The sequence below is a fragment of the Pristis pectinata genome, chromosome 16 (assembly GCF_009764475.1).
Source record: "Pristis pectinata isolate sPriPec2 chromosome 16, sPriPec2.1.pri, whole genome shotgun sequence".
In the NCBI taxonomy this organism is placed as follows: domain Eukaryota; kingdom Metazoa; phylum Chordata; class Chondrichthyes; order Rhinopristiformes; family Pristidae; genus Pristis; species Pristis pectinata.
The window spans coordinates 43,771,261-43,786,341 of record NC_067420.1 but is presented as its reverse complement, the minus strand read 5'-3'; the positions used below and the strand labels follow the sequence as shown (position 1 = coordinate 43,786,341).

Sequence of the window (15,081 nt, the reverse complement as noted above, 5' to 3'; positions counted from 1 at the left end):
CTGGGGCCATTCTCTTTTGAAAAGAGAACTGAAGGGGTAGCTTGATGAAGGGCATAAAAGCGATGAAAGGTCTAGACCAACAGAATCCCCTCTTCTGGGGAAAAAATAACAGCCCACCGCTGCTCCCACAGAGCGAGTGAGAATGTGCAATTTATGCCCCCGGGCAGTTTCTGTGGCAAAAAATGGAGATGGATTTAAGGGGAAGCTGAAAAGGACAGAAGGGTAGGAGGAGGCTTGTGAGGAACAGCAGGGATCTTTTGGGCTGAATGGCTGTTTCTGTGCTGTATCTGGAGTGAGCTCAGGGCACTGCCTGTTGGGTAGGTCATGGTGCTTTTGCTCGTTGAAGTTGGTGGGTTACAGATTCACCAGACCTGAGTTGACAGGATTAAATTGTACAGACAGACTACAGAGGTAATCCCCTTGTGTGGAGATTAATGGATCATCCAATTGGGATGTTTTAAATTGATTAGAGTTGATAGGATAGATAGGGGGAAACTACTTTGCTGTGGTGAACACAAAAGGAATGAGATGCTCTCACCACCACCAATGTACAGTGGGCTGCAGTGCATACACGGAATATGGAGCACGTGAAATGTACTAATCCAGGGAACTCCAGCAACACCTCCCAAACCTGCAACCTCGACCACCGAGAAGGATAAGGCTGCAGGAGCATGCAACACCACCACCTGCAGATTCCCCTCTGAGACATCCATCCTCCTGCCCTGGAAACATCTCACCTTTCCTTCATCGTAACTTGGCCTAAATCCTGAAACTCCCTCTACGACAGCACCATGGGAAAGCCTTCACCAGAAGGACCGTGACCCACCACCACCTCCTCAAGGGCAGTGATGAATGCTGGCCTTGAGGGGTCTAAAACTAGAGGACACAGGCTTAAGGTGAGAGGGGAAAGATTTAAAAGGGGACCTGAGGGGCAACTTCTTCACACAGAGGGTGGTGGGTGTGTGGAACGAGCTGCCAGAGGAAGTGGTTGAGGCAGGTACAATTACAATGTTTAAAAGACAATTAGATAGGTACATGGTTTAGAAAAGGTTTGGAGGTATACAGGCCAAATTCAGGCAAATGGGACTAGCCCAGATGGACATCTTGGTCGGCAGGGATGAGTTGGGCCGAAGGGCCCATTTCTGTGCTGTGTAACTCTACGACTTGCTGGATGTGCTTAGATCTGAAATATGAATATAAAGAAACACTTGACCCCACAGTCAGTGACAGGATGATCACCAAATGAACATTAGTCTGGAGCCCCTGCCACTGAGAGAGGTGACCAGTGCTTCCCAAAGGATGGGGAGTGCCGACAAACAGACAATGACAAGGCTCAGAGAGAATGGAAATGATTCAGGGAGGAGGCAGGAGGAAGGCGTGGAGGTCAGTAAGGGACTGGAGGCTGCCTACTGGGAGGCTGTAAGGATATAATCAGGAGAGGTCACATCAGAACAGAAATACTAATTGAGGGCTAGACTTATTGACTGAATTTATGATGCAAAGAATGTAAATGTGATCCCCAGAACAGGCCAAATTCTTCTCTACAAATGAGGTCCGATCTGGGAGTTCAAGTTGATGAAAGGCATTCCCACTTGAACCAGGACTAGAATAAGTCTCCATGAACACTCGATAGGAATGAATAAATTCAACAGGAAATTTGGGACAGGCATCTTTGTTCTGGAAGTGAAGGGGTGACGAGCAAATACATTAGAACTGAAAGAGTTAAATTTTGAGGCCAGATTGCATGGACCAAGCTTGCAATTCGTCTGAGAATTGAAGATTAAGGGATGATCCAATTAAGGTTTATGAAATGCTTAAAAGTATTTGAGAGGACAGGAATTGTTCCCTCTGCGAGGCAGTCCAGTCCAAGAAGCATCACCACAGACCTCAGAGGTCTGCAGTGATCCTCACATGAAGGCTGGTGGAGATCTCAAACCTTTGCTCACAATCGACTGTGGCCATGGGTCAAATGGAAATGTCCAAACTGAGATTGACAGGTTCTTTGTTGGGTAAAGGATTAACAGGAGCACAGACCTTTCAGCTGCTCCCCCGTGGGCAGAACTCTGGCCTGAGTCACTGAGCTTTGGCTTCACATCCCACTTCACAGACTTGAGCACAGCAATTTATACATCCCCTTCATGGCCTTGTGTCCAGTGACTTTCTACCACCAGCTCTTTACTTACAAACCAGGGCTTTAGTTTTCAGTTACACAGGGATCTTGATCAGGTAAACAAGTGGGCTGAGGAATTGCAAATGGTGTTCGATTTAGATCAGTTAAAGGTGTTGCATTTCAGGAAGTCAAACCAGGGTAGGACTTTCACAGTGAATCATAGGACCCTGGGGAGTGTTGTAGAACAGAGGAACCTAGGAGTGCAAGTACATCCTTCCCTGACAGTGGTGTCACAGGTAGACAGGGTGGTGAAGGCGGCTTTTGGCACGTTGGCCTTCATCGGTCAGGGCACTGAGTATAGGAGTTGGGATGATATGTTGCAGTTGTACAGGATGTTGGTGATCCCTCCCCAGTTGGTAGCACAGGGCAGAGTTGTGTTATTGCACTGTACTGCAGCTCCAGATTACACCCCAGTGAAGTCAGCGGGATGTTTCCGAAGTAAGGTTCAACATGCTGATGTGACCATGTGCAACATTAATTTCATACAAAGGATAGTGTCTTCTACAATGCAGCATGTCTACAACTGACAACTGAGGCTTCAAGAATGATATCTGATGTGAACAAATAGCTCATCGAGTTGGAGTGATACAGCACAGAAACAGGCCCTGCGGCCTATTGACCATAAATCACCCATTTACACTAGCCTTATATTAAACCCAATTTTGTTTTAATTCTGCCCACTTTGTCATCAACTCCCCCAAGATTCTACCACTCACCTACCTGCCAGGTGCAATTTACAGTTTTTGGGACGTGGGAGGAAATTAGAGTATGTGGGAGAACGTGTGAACTCCACACACACAGTCCCCATGGTCAGGATTGAACCCGGGTCTCTGGCACTGAGAGGCAGCAGTTCTGCTAGCTGCGCCACTGGGCACCCCATCAGCTCATGGATGCCAATGCTCTAATATCATCCATACACGATGTACCAAAGAGTCGTTGTCAACTCAGAATCCATGACCCATTTCCCAGGAACCTACTGGCTAGGGCTAGGTCGGCAAGATTGATACTAAGATTAGAATTACCTAATCTCAATGCTCATCCCAACAAGGCTCCTGAGAAAAACACAAATGAGGAAATCTTGCTGCAACGGTACAGGACATTGGTGAGGCCTCACCCACAGCATCGCTGCTATCTCCCCCAATCCAGATGAAGGGTCTTGACCCCAAACGTCGACTGTCCATTCCTCTCCATAGATGCTGCCTGACCCACTGAGTTCCTCCTGCGCCTTTTGTGTTGCATTGTTGGTCTGCATACCCAATGAAGACTAATTCAATGCTGTGAAGATTCACTCAGTTAGTTCCTGGGATAAGAAGCTGGCCTGTACCCACTTTGGAAGAGAAGTGATTTCACTGTGACACAAGGTTCCAAGTGGGATTCACGGGGAGGCTGCTGAGGGATTGTTTCTTCATGGTCCATGGTCCAGCACCAGGAGACACAGTCTCGGGATAAAGAGTCAAACACTGGGACTTAAGGGGAGGGTAAACTCTAACACAGAGGCTTGTGAATCTTTGGAATCCTCTCCCTGACAGGCTAGGGTGCTCAGGCTTTGAGTATATTCAGGAGTCCGATAGATTCTTGGAAGAAAATCAAAAACTGCAGATGCTGGAAGTCTGAAATAAAAATAGAAATTGCTGGAAACACTCAGTAGGTCAGGCTGCGTCTGTGGAGAGAGAGACAGAGTTAATGTTTCAGCTCAAAGAATGACAAGGAGTCTTCACCCTGAAACATTAACTGTGTCTCTCTCTGTCTCCATGGACACCCCCTGACCTGCTGAATGTTTCCAGCATTTAGGACACTGAAATGTTGGAGGGTGCAGTGGGAACGTGGTCTTGAGGCACAGGGTCAACCGTGATCTCACTGAATGGCAGAGCAGGTTCAAGGGGCAAATGGCCTGCTCCTGCTCCTCGTGTTTCCTGCCAACTCAATGTTTCCCTCAATGTCAACAAAACTAAAGAGCTGGTCATTGACTTCAGGAAAGGGGGCAGAGTACATACACCTGTCCACATCAATGGTGCTGAGGTTGAGAGGGTAGACATCTTCAAGTTCCTGGGAGTGAACATCACCAACAACCTGTCCTGGACAAGCCACGTGGATGCCATGGCCAAGAAAGCTCACCAGCGCCTCTACTTCCTCAGGAGGCTAAAGAAATTTGGTTTGTCCTCTTTGACTCTCACCAACTTTTACCGATGCACCATAGAAAGCATCCTATCAGGATGTATCACTGCTTGGTATGGCAACTGCTCTGCCCAAGACCGCAAGAAGCTGCAGAGAGTTGTGGACACAGCCCAGTGCATCATGGACACCAGTCTCCTCTCCTTGGACTCTGTCTTTACCTCTCGTTGTCTTGGTGAAGCGGCCAGCATAATCAAAGACCCCACGCACCCGGGACATTCTCTCTTCTCTACTCTTCTATCTGGTAGAAGATACAGCTGCCTGAGGGCAGCTTCTACCCCACTGTGATAAGACTATTGAACAGTTCCCTTATACAATGAGATGGACTATGACCTATGACCTCACGATCTACCTTGTTGTGACCTTGCACCTTATTGCACTGCACTTTCTCTGTAGCTGTGACACTTTACTCTGTACTGTTATTGTTTTTACCTGTACTACATCAATGCACTCTGTACTAACTCAATGTAACTGCACTGTGTAATGAATTGACCTGTAAGATCGGTTTGTAAGACAAGTTTTTCACTGTACCTCAGTACGTGACAATAATAAACCAATACCAATACCAACTACTTTGGATGTTCTCATGGTTCAGAAGGACCTCAATGAATCAGGGGAGAAAGGTCAAGTCAGGGATGAAGGGAAACATCGAGTGCCAGCACTCTGATGCTGGATTGTATGACTGGGAGATAGACCCTTCACCCATCGATCTGGCTGCTACCAGGCTTCCTTGGTACATTCTGATTGGCAATTACATTGTAAAAGGAAAGTTGGGCGAGTTGGTTATTGGCAGTAACAAACACACTGGCTCAGTTACAGCCTTTCCCATTCCAATACTCACTTTCCCTCCGATCCATAGCTGTTCATGCTTTCCTCGATGGACTCGTGGCTGGCTTGACGCATGGTTCTCCTCGGCATCTCAACAGCTAGCCCCGTCTCTGTGCTGCGTTGAATTGCGCCTCGTAGCTTTCGACCATCTCCATCTGCAAGAGGACGAGTAATTCGGTCAGCTAATCAGGAACACCAGCCACCTAACCTGTTCCCCACACTGACCCAGCCATGCTAAACTCTTAGTTGAGTAACTACCAATTCAAGTTAGCTAATGGAGAATGTCCTGGTTGGGAATTTCACAGGAATTATTTGATCATTTGGAGCACGATTGCAATGAGGAATGCTTGCAGCCAATAGGAACATGGGAATTGGTAGAGACCATGGTCCGTTGAGTGCACAGCCTACTGTTCTGGTAGTCCTATGATCAAGCAGTAATGGAGCTGTTGACCTAATTACAAACAAATTCATCAGCAAAATCCTAGACCTGGGACTCAGCACCCCACCCCCATGCAACTGCATCCTTGACTTCCTGACCAACAGACCGCAAGCAGCAAGAATAGGTAGTGACACCTCCGCCACAATTATCCTCAACACTGGCGCCCCACAACGCTGTGTCCCTAGCCCTTTACATTAAGGCCTATACGCTCACGACTGCATGGCCAGATTCTGCTCTAACTCCACCTACAAGTTTGCGTATCACAACACCATACTGGGCCAAATCTCAAACAACGATGAGAATCAATGACATATTATCCAAACTGGATTTATTTGATTTTTGTTTCCATTTATTTTGACTCCATCAATCACATTAAAATTCCCAGTAATAAAATCGGCTCAAGGCATGCAGGCCATTACTGTTCAGCCATTGGTTTCCAACTGATACATTACAGCCACGTAACTGATTTATGAACACTCAGCTCACAACAGGAGACAGAAGAGTTGCAGAAGTTACAGGAACAGAATGGTCCGGGGTTTAAAGGTTTGGATGGCAGGGGCTGCCAGGTGAAGAGGTGTCTGAAGTGGGAACACATTATTACAGCGGTTGAGAATTATAAAAAGGAGATAGAGAGCCTAGTGGCATGGTGTCATGACAACAACCTTTCCCTCAATGTCAGCAAATCAAACAGGAGGCGGGATGGAGCACACGCCCTGTCTGTATCAATGGTGCTGAGGTGGAGATGGTTGAAAGCTTCAGGTTCCAAGGGATATATATCACCAACAACTTGCCCTGGTCTGGCCATGTGGACACTATGGCCAAGAAAGCTCACCAGCACCTCTACTTCCTCAGAAGGCTAAGCAAATTCAGAACATCCCCAACAACCCTCACCAATTTTTACAGATGCAGCATCCGATTCAGATACGTCACAGTTTGGTACAGTAACTGCTTCGCCAAAGACTGCAAGAAATTACAGATAGTTGTGGATGCAGCCCAGTCCATCCTGTAAAACCAACCTCCCCTCTGTTGACTCCGTCTACACTTCCTGCTGCCTCAGGAAAGCAGCCAACATAATCAAAATCCCCTCCCACTCCAGTCATTCTCTCTTCTTCCCCTTCCCGTTGGGCAGAAGATACAAAAGCTTGAAAACACGTACCACCAGGCTCAAGGACAGCTTCTGTCCCACAGTTATAAGACTCTTGAATGGAATTCTTATGCGATAAAAATGAACTCTTGATCTCTCAGTCTGCCTCATCATCGCCCTTGCACCTTACTGTCTGCCTGCACTGCACTTTCTCTGTAACTGTAACACTCTATTCTGCATCCTGTTATTGTTTTCCTTTTGTACTACCTCAAAGTACTTATGCACGGATTGATCTGTCTGCATGACACACAAACAAAAGCTTTTCACTGTATCTCAGTGACAATAATAAACCAATTATTGAAGAATGATTTGTGGAATTAGTTGTGAACCTCATTACCATTATATAATGACATTCCCAGGATGGGAAAAGGTGGACGAGGCAGTGATCTCGTATAGTCCATTCTTGATACACTAAACTCTTGGAGAATCAATGACATATTATCCAAACTGGATTTATTTGATTTTTGTTTCCATTTATTTTGACTCCATCAATCACATTAAAATTCCCAGTAATAAAATCGGCTCAAGGCATGCAGGCCATTACTGTTCAGCCATTGGTTTCCAACTGATACATTACAGCCACGTAACTGATTTATGAACACTCAGCTCACAACAGGAGACAGAAGAGTTGCAGAAGTTACAGGAACAGAATGGTCCGGGGTTTAAAGGTTTGGATGGCAGGGGCTGCCAGGTGAAGAGGTGCCTGAAGTGGGAACACATTATTACAGCGGTTGAGAATTATAAAAAGTCTATAAAATGTGAGTAAGCACATACAGCCAAGGAAATTGAGGGGGTGTCGATAGAGGAGGAGAAGAGAGGAAAAGGACTCTCATTTATGTAGTGCCTCTGACAAACTCAGGGTTGGGATATTATTACCAGAGGGCAGGAGAAGCTCTCGTGGGGCTCATTGTGATTAGCACAGGAGCAGAGTCAAGTCCAGTGAAAGCTCAAGAATCAGTCCCTTGTCTTCCAACCAGACACATCACAGCCTCCCGGACTCGGCACAGAACTCAACCACTTCAGATAATGATTCGGTTAGCTCTAATTCACACCTCCCGTGGGCTCACTTTTGCTGCTCGTCTCACTTTCATCCTCCACCTCTTTCCTGTCCCTCCATCTTAAAGTTTCTTTGATATCTCAGCCTTGCCCCATTCCTGATGAAGGGTACTCGACCAGAACCATTAACCCTCCCTCTCCCCCCACAGATGCTGAGTGTTTCCAGCATTTCCTGTCCTTGTTTTCGTGCTTAGAGGACAAAGGATATGGAGACATTGTGAATCACATTCACCCACCCCGTGTGGTCACATGGAGAGAGACGATCTAGAAGGGTCGAATGGCCCATCACTGTGCCAGCCAACCATGGCCAATGGAACCTGACCCCCTCCCAGCCAGCCACGGCCAATGGAACCTGACCCATTCCTGACCAACCGCGGCCAATGGAACCTGACCCATTCCTGACCAACCGCGGCCAATGGAACCTGACCCACTCCCATTCAACCAGGCCAATGGAGTCCCACCCGTTCCCAACTCAACCACTGCCAAAAGGAACCAGACCCACTCCTAGCCACCCATGACCAATTGACCACAACCTGTTCCAGACCAACCACAGCCAATCAAACCTAACCCACTCCAGACCAATGGTCCCTAACCCGTTCCCAACTCAAATATGGCCAATCAAACCTGACCAATCAAACCTGACTCGCTCCCAACCAACCACAGACAATGGACCCTGACCCGTCCCCGGCCAACAGAGCCCAACCCAAGCCCAAGAACCTTTCACTTTCTGATGCGTGCTCTGACCCAGACACAGAGAGTTGAGTCCTGTTGTCCCCGGTCACCTTTCTGGACTTGAGTGAGCACTGGACCAGCCTGCCACACGCACTGTCCCCTCAACCACTTTTCCAACACAAATCATTGAACTCTAACCAATTGCAGACAGCCTAGTTGATCTCTTCCCCTCCTGGCCAGAGGCACCAAGGCCAATACCAGACCGTCACTCGAGCCTGGAGGTCTGTGTGATCAAACCCCGCTCACACAACCAGCTCCTGAGTGGCTCAGTCAGGTCAACTAGATCAGGCCTCGTTACATTTGGACACTGCCTATGGCTAAGGACATTGATCAACAGGAACAGCTTTCAGGCCAGAATTCAATTTAACCCTTTGTTCCCACGGCTTGGAGAGTAAGCCTCATCAGGTTCCCATGAGAGCTGTTGCTGGAACCTCCAACCTTGAACATCCCAGCGTTCTCCCAGCTGCCCCTCACCTTCCACACCCAACTTATTATAGAGTCATAGAGATGTACAGTACAGAAACAGGCCCTTCGGCCCACCACGTCTATGCCAACCATCATGCCTGTCTCTACTAATCCCACCTGCCTGCACTAATTCCACATCCCCCTGTGCCCAGCTCGTTCCAGTACCTGTCCAGGTACCTCTTAAATGTTGTCACTGTTCCTGCCTCCACCCCCTCCTCTGGCAGCTCATTCCAGATGCCAACTGCTCTTTGTGTGAAACATTTACCCCCCTGATCCCCTTTACCCCTCCTCCCCATTCCCTCAAACTTTTGCCTTCTAACTTCTCCCCATACCATTTGTTCCTCACCCACCAACTGCACTGTTGCACTGTCTAACCCTCCACTGGTTCCTCCACCAGCAACACCTCAAAGTTTAAAGCTGTTGTCCTCGCTGCACAACCCCTCCTCCCTCTGGAACCTCCTCCAGCCTTACGACACTCCAGGGTCTCTCCACTCCAGCATTATTGTCCTCTTTCAAATCCCGATTCTGTGGCTCTACATTTGGCTGCTACATCTTCAGTTCCCTCCATTCTAACCTCCTGGATTCCCTCCCTCAACCTCTCTGTCATAGCGTCATAAAGCACAGAGACAGGCCCTTCTGCCCACCCGTCCATGCTGACTATTTACCACCCATTTACACTAACCCTACATTAATCCCATTATTTTATTCTCCCCACAATCTCATCAACTCCTCCAGACTCTACCACTCACATGCAAACTAGGGGCAATATATGGTGGGAAATTAACCTACCAGCCAGCATGTCTTTGGGACGTGGGTGGAAACCAGAGCACTCGGGGGAAACCCATGCAGTCACAGGGAGAATGTGCAAACTCCACACAGACAGCACCAGAGGTCGGGATCGAACCCAGGTCTCTCACACTGGCTGTGCCATTGTTTCACCCACTGTCCTTTTATAAAATGTTCCTCTGTGACCTCTCTCATTGTTAAGTGTTATATTTTGCTGTATAATGCTTCTGTAGAGTAACTTGAGGCAATATGTACTGTAAACGAAAGTTGTTGCTGTTCACAGGATGAGCACCTACTCACAATCCATCTCCCCTTTCAAAAGGAACTGGTAAGAATGCACACATTTTTGAATTTAAAACTGCACAAACCAGGTCACTTTGGCTTGAGACTGGTCCCATTACCCAGTTTTTATGCATCTCCTTGTCCACGCCAAACATGATGTACATCTATGCTAACCCCATGTGCCTGCGTTGGCCCAAATCCCTTTGTGCCTTTCCTATCCAAGTACCTGTCCAAACACCTTTTAAACATTGTGACTGTACCTGCCTCCACTTCCCCTGGCAGCCCGTTCCAGATATTCACCACCCTCTCGGTGAAAACCTCACCCCTCAGATCTCCTCTAAATTTCTCCCCTCTCACCTTAAACTGCACCCTCTGGTTCTAGACTCCCCTGCCCTGGGAAAATGATTCTTAATATCTATCCTATCCATGCCCCTCATAATCTTATAAACCTCTATAAGGTCACCCCCTCAGCCTATGTTCCAGTGAGAATAAAGCCAACACATCCAATCTCTCCTTGCAACCACAGCCCTCCATTCCAGGCAGCATCCTGGTGAATCTCTTCTGCTCTCTCTCTATTGCTACCACATCCTTCCCACAGTGCAGCAACCAGAACTGTATGCAATACTTCAAGTGTGGTTGAACCAACATTTTGTACATCTGCAACATGACGTCCTGACTCTTACACTCGATGCCTCAGCCTACGAAGTCAAGCAGACCAAATGTCTCTTCCACTTCCCTATCCATTTGCGTTGCCACTTCAGGAAGCTATGGACTTGCACAAAGTCTATGAATTCCATTCCATTCCTTGAACTTAACCTTCAGCCTCCTCGGCTCAGGAGGTGAGAGACTCACCCTGTTCCTCCTTTCATTGAAAAGTACATCAAGTGCTTGGATCCGCTCTTGGACTATCACAACCTGTGGGGGCAAGAGGCCAGCAGCTGGAAAATGGAATCAAACTCTTCTATCATCACCAAATAAGATGGGCTGAATGGCCTCATCCTTTACCATGAGTTTCATACATTATTCTTTGACTCCTAATGGTGCAACATTGTGGTTCCACTACAACCCCTGTAAAGCTTCTTCAGTGCCTCTGCCCTACAACAGAAACTGGAACTACACAAGTTACTCAGGGCTCCTATCACCTTCTGTGGGAAACAGGCCAACCCTCGGCTGTCGCTTTCTCCGGCCAAATGCACACCCTCACTCACTGGCTAAGCTTCCATTCAGCAAGGTATCAGAGGGTATAAACATCCCCACCCATCAATGGCTTCAGATGGGGAGAGAAATGGTTAGGAAGGACACGGTCAGCATTTACCCCTCTTGTTGTTTGCACACAGTTCTGGTCCACTTACCTGAGGATATGGTGGCATTGGAGGCAGTCCAAAGGAGATTCACCAGGCTGATCCCTGAATGAGAGGGTTGTCCTATCAAGAGAGGCTGGATAGTTTGGGTTTGTTCTCTTTGGAATTTAAAAAGATGAGGGGTGACCTTATTGAAACACACAAGATCCTGAGGGGGTGACAGGGTAGATGTTGAGATGGGAGTGTGGGAGAGTCTCAAACAAGGGGACATGGTTACAAGATGGCAGGTTGGTCATTCAAAACAGAGGTGTGGAGAAATATCCTCTCGGTGAATCTGTGGAATTCTATGACCCGAGGGAGGTGGAGGTCAGATCATTGGATATATGTAAGGTGGAGATGGATAAATATTTGAAAGATCGAGGAATCGAGGGTGATGGGGACCTGGCATTGAAGAGGAGTTGAGGCTAGCATGGATCAGCCATGATCGTATTGAATGATGGGGCAGGTTTGAGGGGCCGAGTGGCCTCCTCCTGCTCCGATTACCTTGTGTTAGAACATAGAACAGTACAGCACAGGAACGATGTTGTGCCAAACTAATTAAGTTAATGATGCTTGATTACCCGAATCTCTTCTGCCTGCACATGGTCCATCTCCCTCCATCTCCACATGTCCATGTGCCTATCTAAGAGCCTCTTAAACGCCTCTATCGTATCTGCCTCCACCACCACCCCTGGCAGCGCATTCCAGGTACCCACCGCTCTCTGTGTTAAAAAAACAACTTGCCCTGCTCATGTCCTTTGAACTTCCCTCCTGTTCTTGCGATGATTAGAGCCATTGGCAGATTGAAGTGGAGGCTGGAAGCAGTGGCAGCGTCATTAATGGAAGAGGAGTCAAAAGCCTGAAAATGTATGGAATCTCTGATACAGAAACCAGCTGCATTTAAACGGGAGCTCGGTGCTGTCAGAGAACAGCAGACTGTGAGCGGGTGCCATTTCACTGAGTTATAGTCTTGGGTCACTTCTGGGCAAGTGCTTTTCCTGTTCCAAAAATGACAGTTGAAGGTGGTGATTAATGGGAGCTGGTCTGGTGGCATCATTACTGGGCCCACAGGATGTGTGAAGAGACAGTAGAGCTCTGAGACCGAGCCAGAGGTGAAGAGTCGGGGCTGAACTGGCCGAGAGGACAACCAGGCATTTCGAGGGAGGAGGACAGATCTTGAAACCCAACCAGTGGCGAGGTGCCCCTTGCAGCTCAGTGACAGTGATCTCAGCTCCGAGATGGAAGGTGCAAGTCCAATCCCTCTCCAGAGATTTGAGCACAGAACCCAGGCTGACCCAGTCAGCCCCACAGTGAGGGAGTGTTACCCTACCCAGGTGTTATCTTGCACATTAAACTTCAAACCAAGGCCCTGTTAGGAATAGTTTAAAACGATATCCTTGCACGCAGTTGGAGATATCCCAGTTTCCTGACCAATATTTGTCCCTCATTCACAAGATCAGATTGTTACCTCATTGCAGTCTGTGGGATCTTGCTGTGCATGTGTTAGAAGAATGCTTGAATCTCAAAGTATCTCATTAGCTGACATTGAAAAAAAAGTGCTACAGAAATGCAAGTCTTTCTTTGCTACAAAGATAAATCATCACAGTCAGAAATTCTCCATTCATCCCTGCCATCTGTAGTGTTTCTATTAATAAAAGGATTTTAATAGGAACATTTCTGCACAGGTGCAGTTGAGGCTCGTCATAAAACCTGCAACACCTCCCTCCCTGAGAATCAATGCACAGCACATTGAACGGCACCTCATTTTCAGCCCAGAACACGGCCAGTCAGCAAAGTGGCTCCAAACAAACCTCTTGCCCTGACCAGTTCTCTCGGCAATACACCCTTCTACTCCTTTCTCCCTTATGCAATTAGCTAGCTTTCTCTGGAATGCATTGGGACCCTGTCAAATCAGGAGATTTACAAAGACACAGAGCAGATTCCCATCTCACCAGAGACGGGGTAGATACCTAGAGAGTACAAGAGTTGGGATGTCATGATACAGCTGTATAAAATGTTGGTTAGGTCGCACTTGGAGCACTGCGTGCAGTTCTGGTCACCACACTGTAGGAAGGACATGATTAAGCTGGAGAGGGTACAGAAAAGATTCACAGGGATGTTGCCTGGATTGGAGGGCTTGAGTTATAGCGAGAGAGTGGATAAGTTAGGTTTGTTTTCCCTGGAATGAAGGAGGTTGAGAGCTGGCAATGACAGAGATTTACAAAATTATGAGAGGCATAGATAGGGTAGATAGTTTGTGTCCGTTTCTCATGGTAGGGGTGTCTATAACTTGAGGGCACAGGTTTCATGTGAGAGGGAAGAGGTTTAAAGGGGGTCTGAGGGGTAAAGTTTTCACACAGAGTAGCTGGTATCTGGAATGAGCTGCCAGAAGTGGTGGTGGAAGCAGGAACAATAACTACATTAACAAGGCATCTGGACAGGTGCTTGAATGAGCCGGGTGTGAAGGGATATGGAATTAATGCAGGCAGGTGGGATTAGTATAGATAGGCATGGTGGTCAGCATAGACATGGTGGGCCGAGGGGCCTGTTTCAATGCTGTCCAACTCTACGGCTCTACGAAAGATAGCCTTTGAAATGAAAACCTTTGCATACATTTGGTGAAGAGTTGCCCTGCCACAGAGTGCCACCATTGGGGAGAACTGACGGGATTCATTGTATCCGTGTACCAATCTGTGGCCCGATTGGCACCAGGACCCCACCGGCACCAGGACCCCACCTCCAGAAATTTGCCCACTCATCACACTTTGTGGTGTGCATTTGTTGGGGCAGTGGTCATTGGTCCTTGCCTGACCTTCCTGTGGCCCGGGGCAGTGAATTCAGGGAGCTCCACACCTGAGACAAGCTGCTGATCACTACTCTCCCTCTTTGATTCAGGCCCCTCACACAGACCAGATCCCATCACTCCACCACTGCTGGTGGTGCCTTCCAATGCCTGGGCCCCCGATCTGGGATTCCCTCCCTAAGCACTGCCACCAACTGAAAACTCACTGGCACTTTATTTAAAGGAAGACAACCACTCGTTTGTTCTTTGCAGAACACTGAGAAGCAATGGTAATTCAGGTATCTCTGAAGGATGAAGGAAAGACAGCATCCAATTTGCCCACAGCAAGCTCCCACAGATCAATGGTCTTTGATAGTGGTAGAAACATAAACGTAGAAATGTGGGAGCAGGAGTAGGCCATTCGGCCCTTCAAGACCATCTGTCATTCAATACAATCATGGCTGAATATCTCAACATGGTCTCCCTGCTCTCTCCCTATTCCCCTTGATGACTTTTATGTCTAGAAGTCTATCTCCTTCCAAAGTATATTCAGCCACTGTTCCTCTGCAACCTTCTGTGGCAGAAAATTCCACAGGATAACCACTCTCTCACTCCTAAATGTCCTATTCTGTATAAGACAAGACAAGATTTCTTTATTAGTCACATGTACAGCGGAACACACGGTGAAATACATCTTTGCACAGAATGTTCTGGGGGCAGCCCACAAGTGTCACCACACTTCCGGCACCAACATAGCATGCCCACAACTTCCTAACCTGTACGTCTTTGGAATGTGGGAGGGAAGCAGAACACCCGGAGGAAACCCCACACAGACACGGAGAGAAGGTACAAACTCCTTACAGACAGCAGCCAGAATTGAACCTG

At 47.7% G+C, this 15,081-nt stretch overlaps 2 protein-coding genes across 3 annotated transcripts in view; both read right to left on the bottom strand.

Moving 5' to 3' along the window:
- The window catches only part of LOC127579057 (DENN domain-containing protein 3-like), a 743,140-nt gene that overhangs the window by 595,884 nt on the left and 132,175 nt on the right, over positions 1–15,081 (bottom strand). The gene's annotated exons all lie outside the window — the stretch shown is intronic.
- Positions 1–15,081, bottom strand: part of LOC127579086 (regulating synaptic membrane exocytosis protein 4-like) — an 84,135-nt gene that overhangs the window by 49,604 nt on the left and 19,450 nt on the right. For both annotated transcript variants that reach the window (XM_052031723.1, XM_052031722.1), the window contains one exon: positions 5,184–5,325. In XM_052031723.1, coding sequence (XP_051887683.1) covers positions 5,184–5,325 — 142 coding nt within the window. The remainder of the gene's footprint in view (positions 1–5,183; positions 5,326–15,081) is intronic.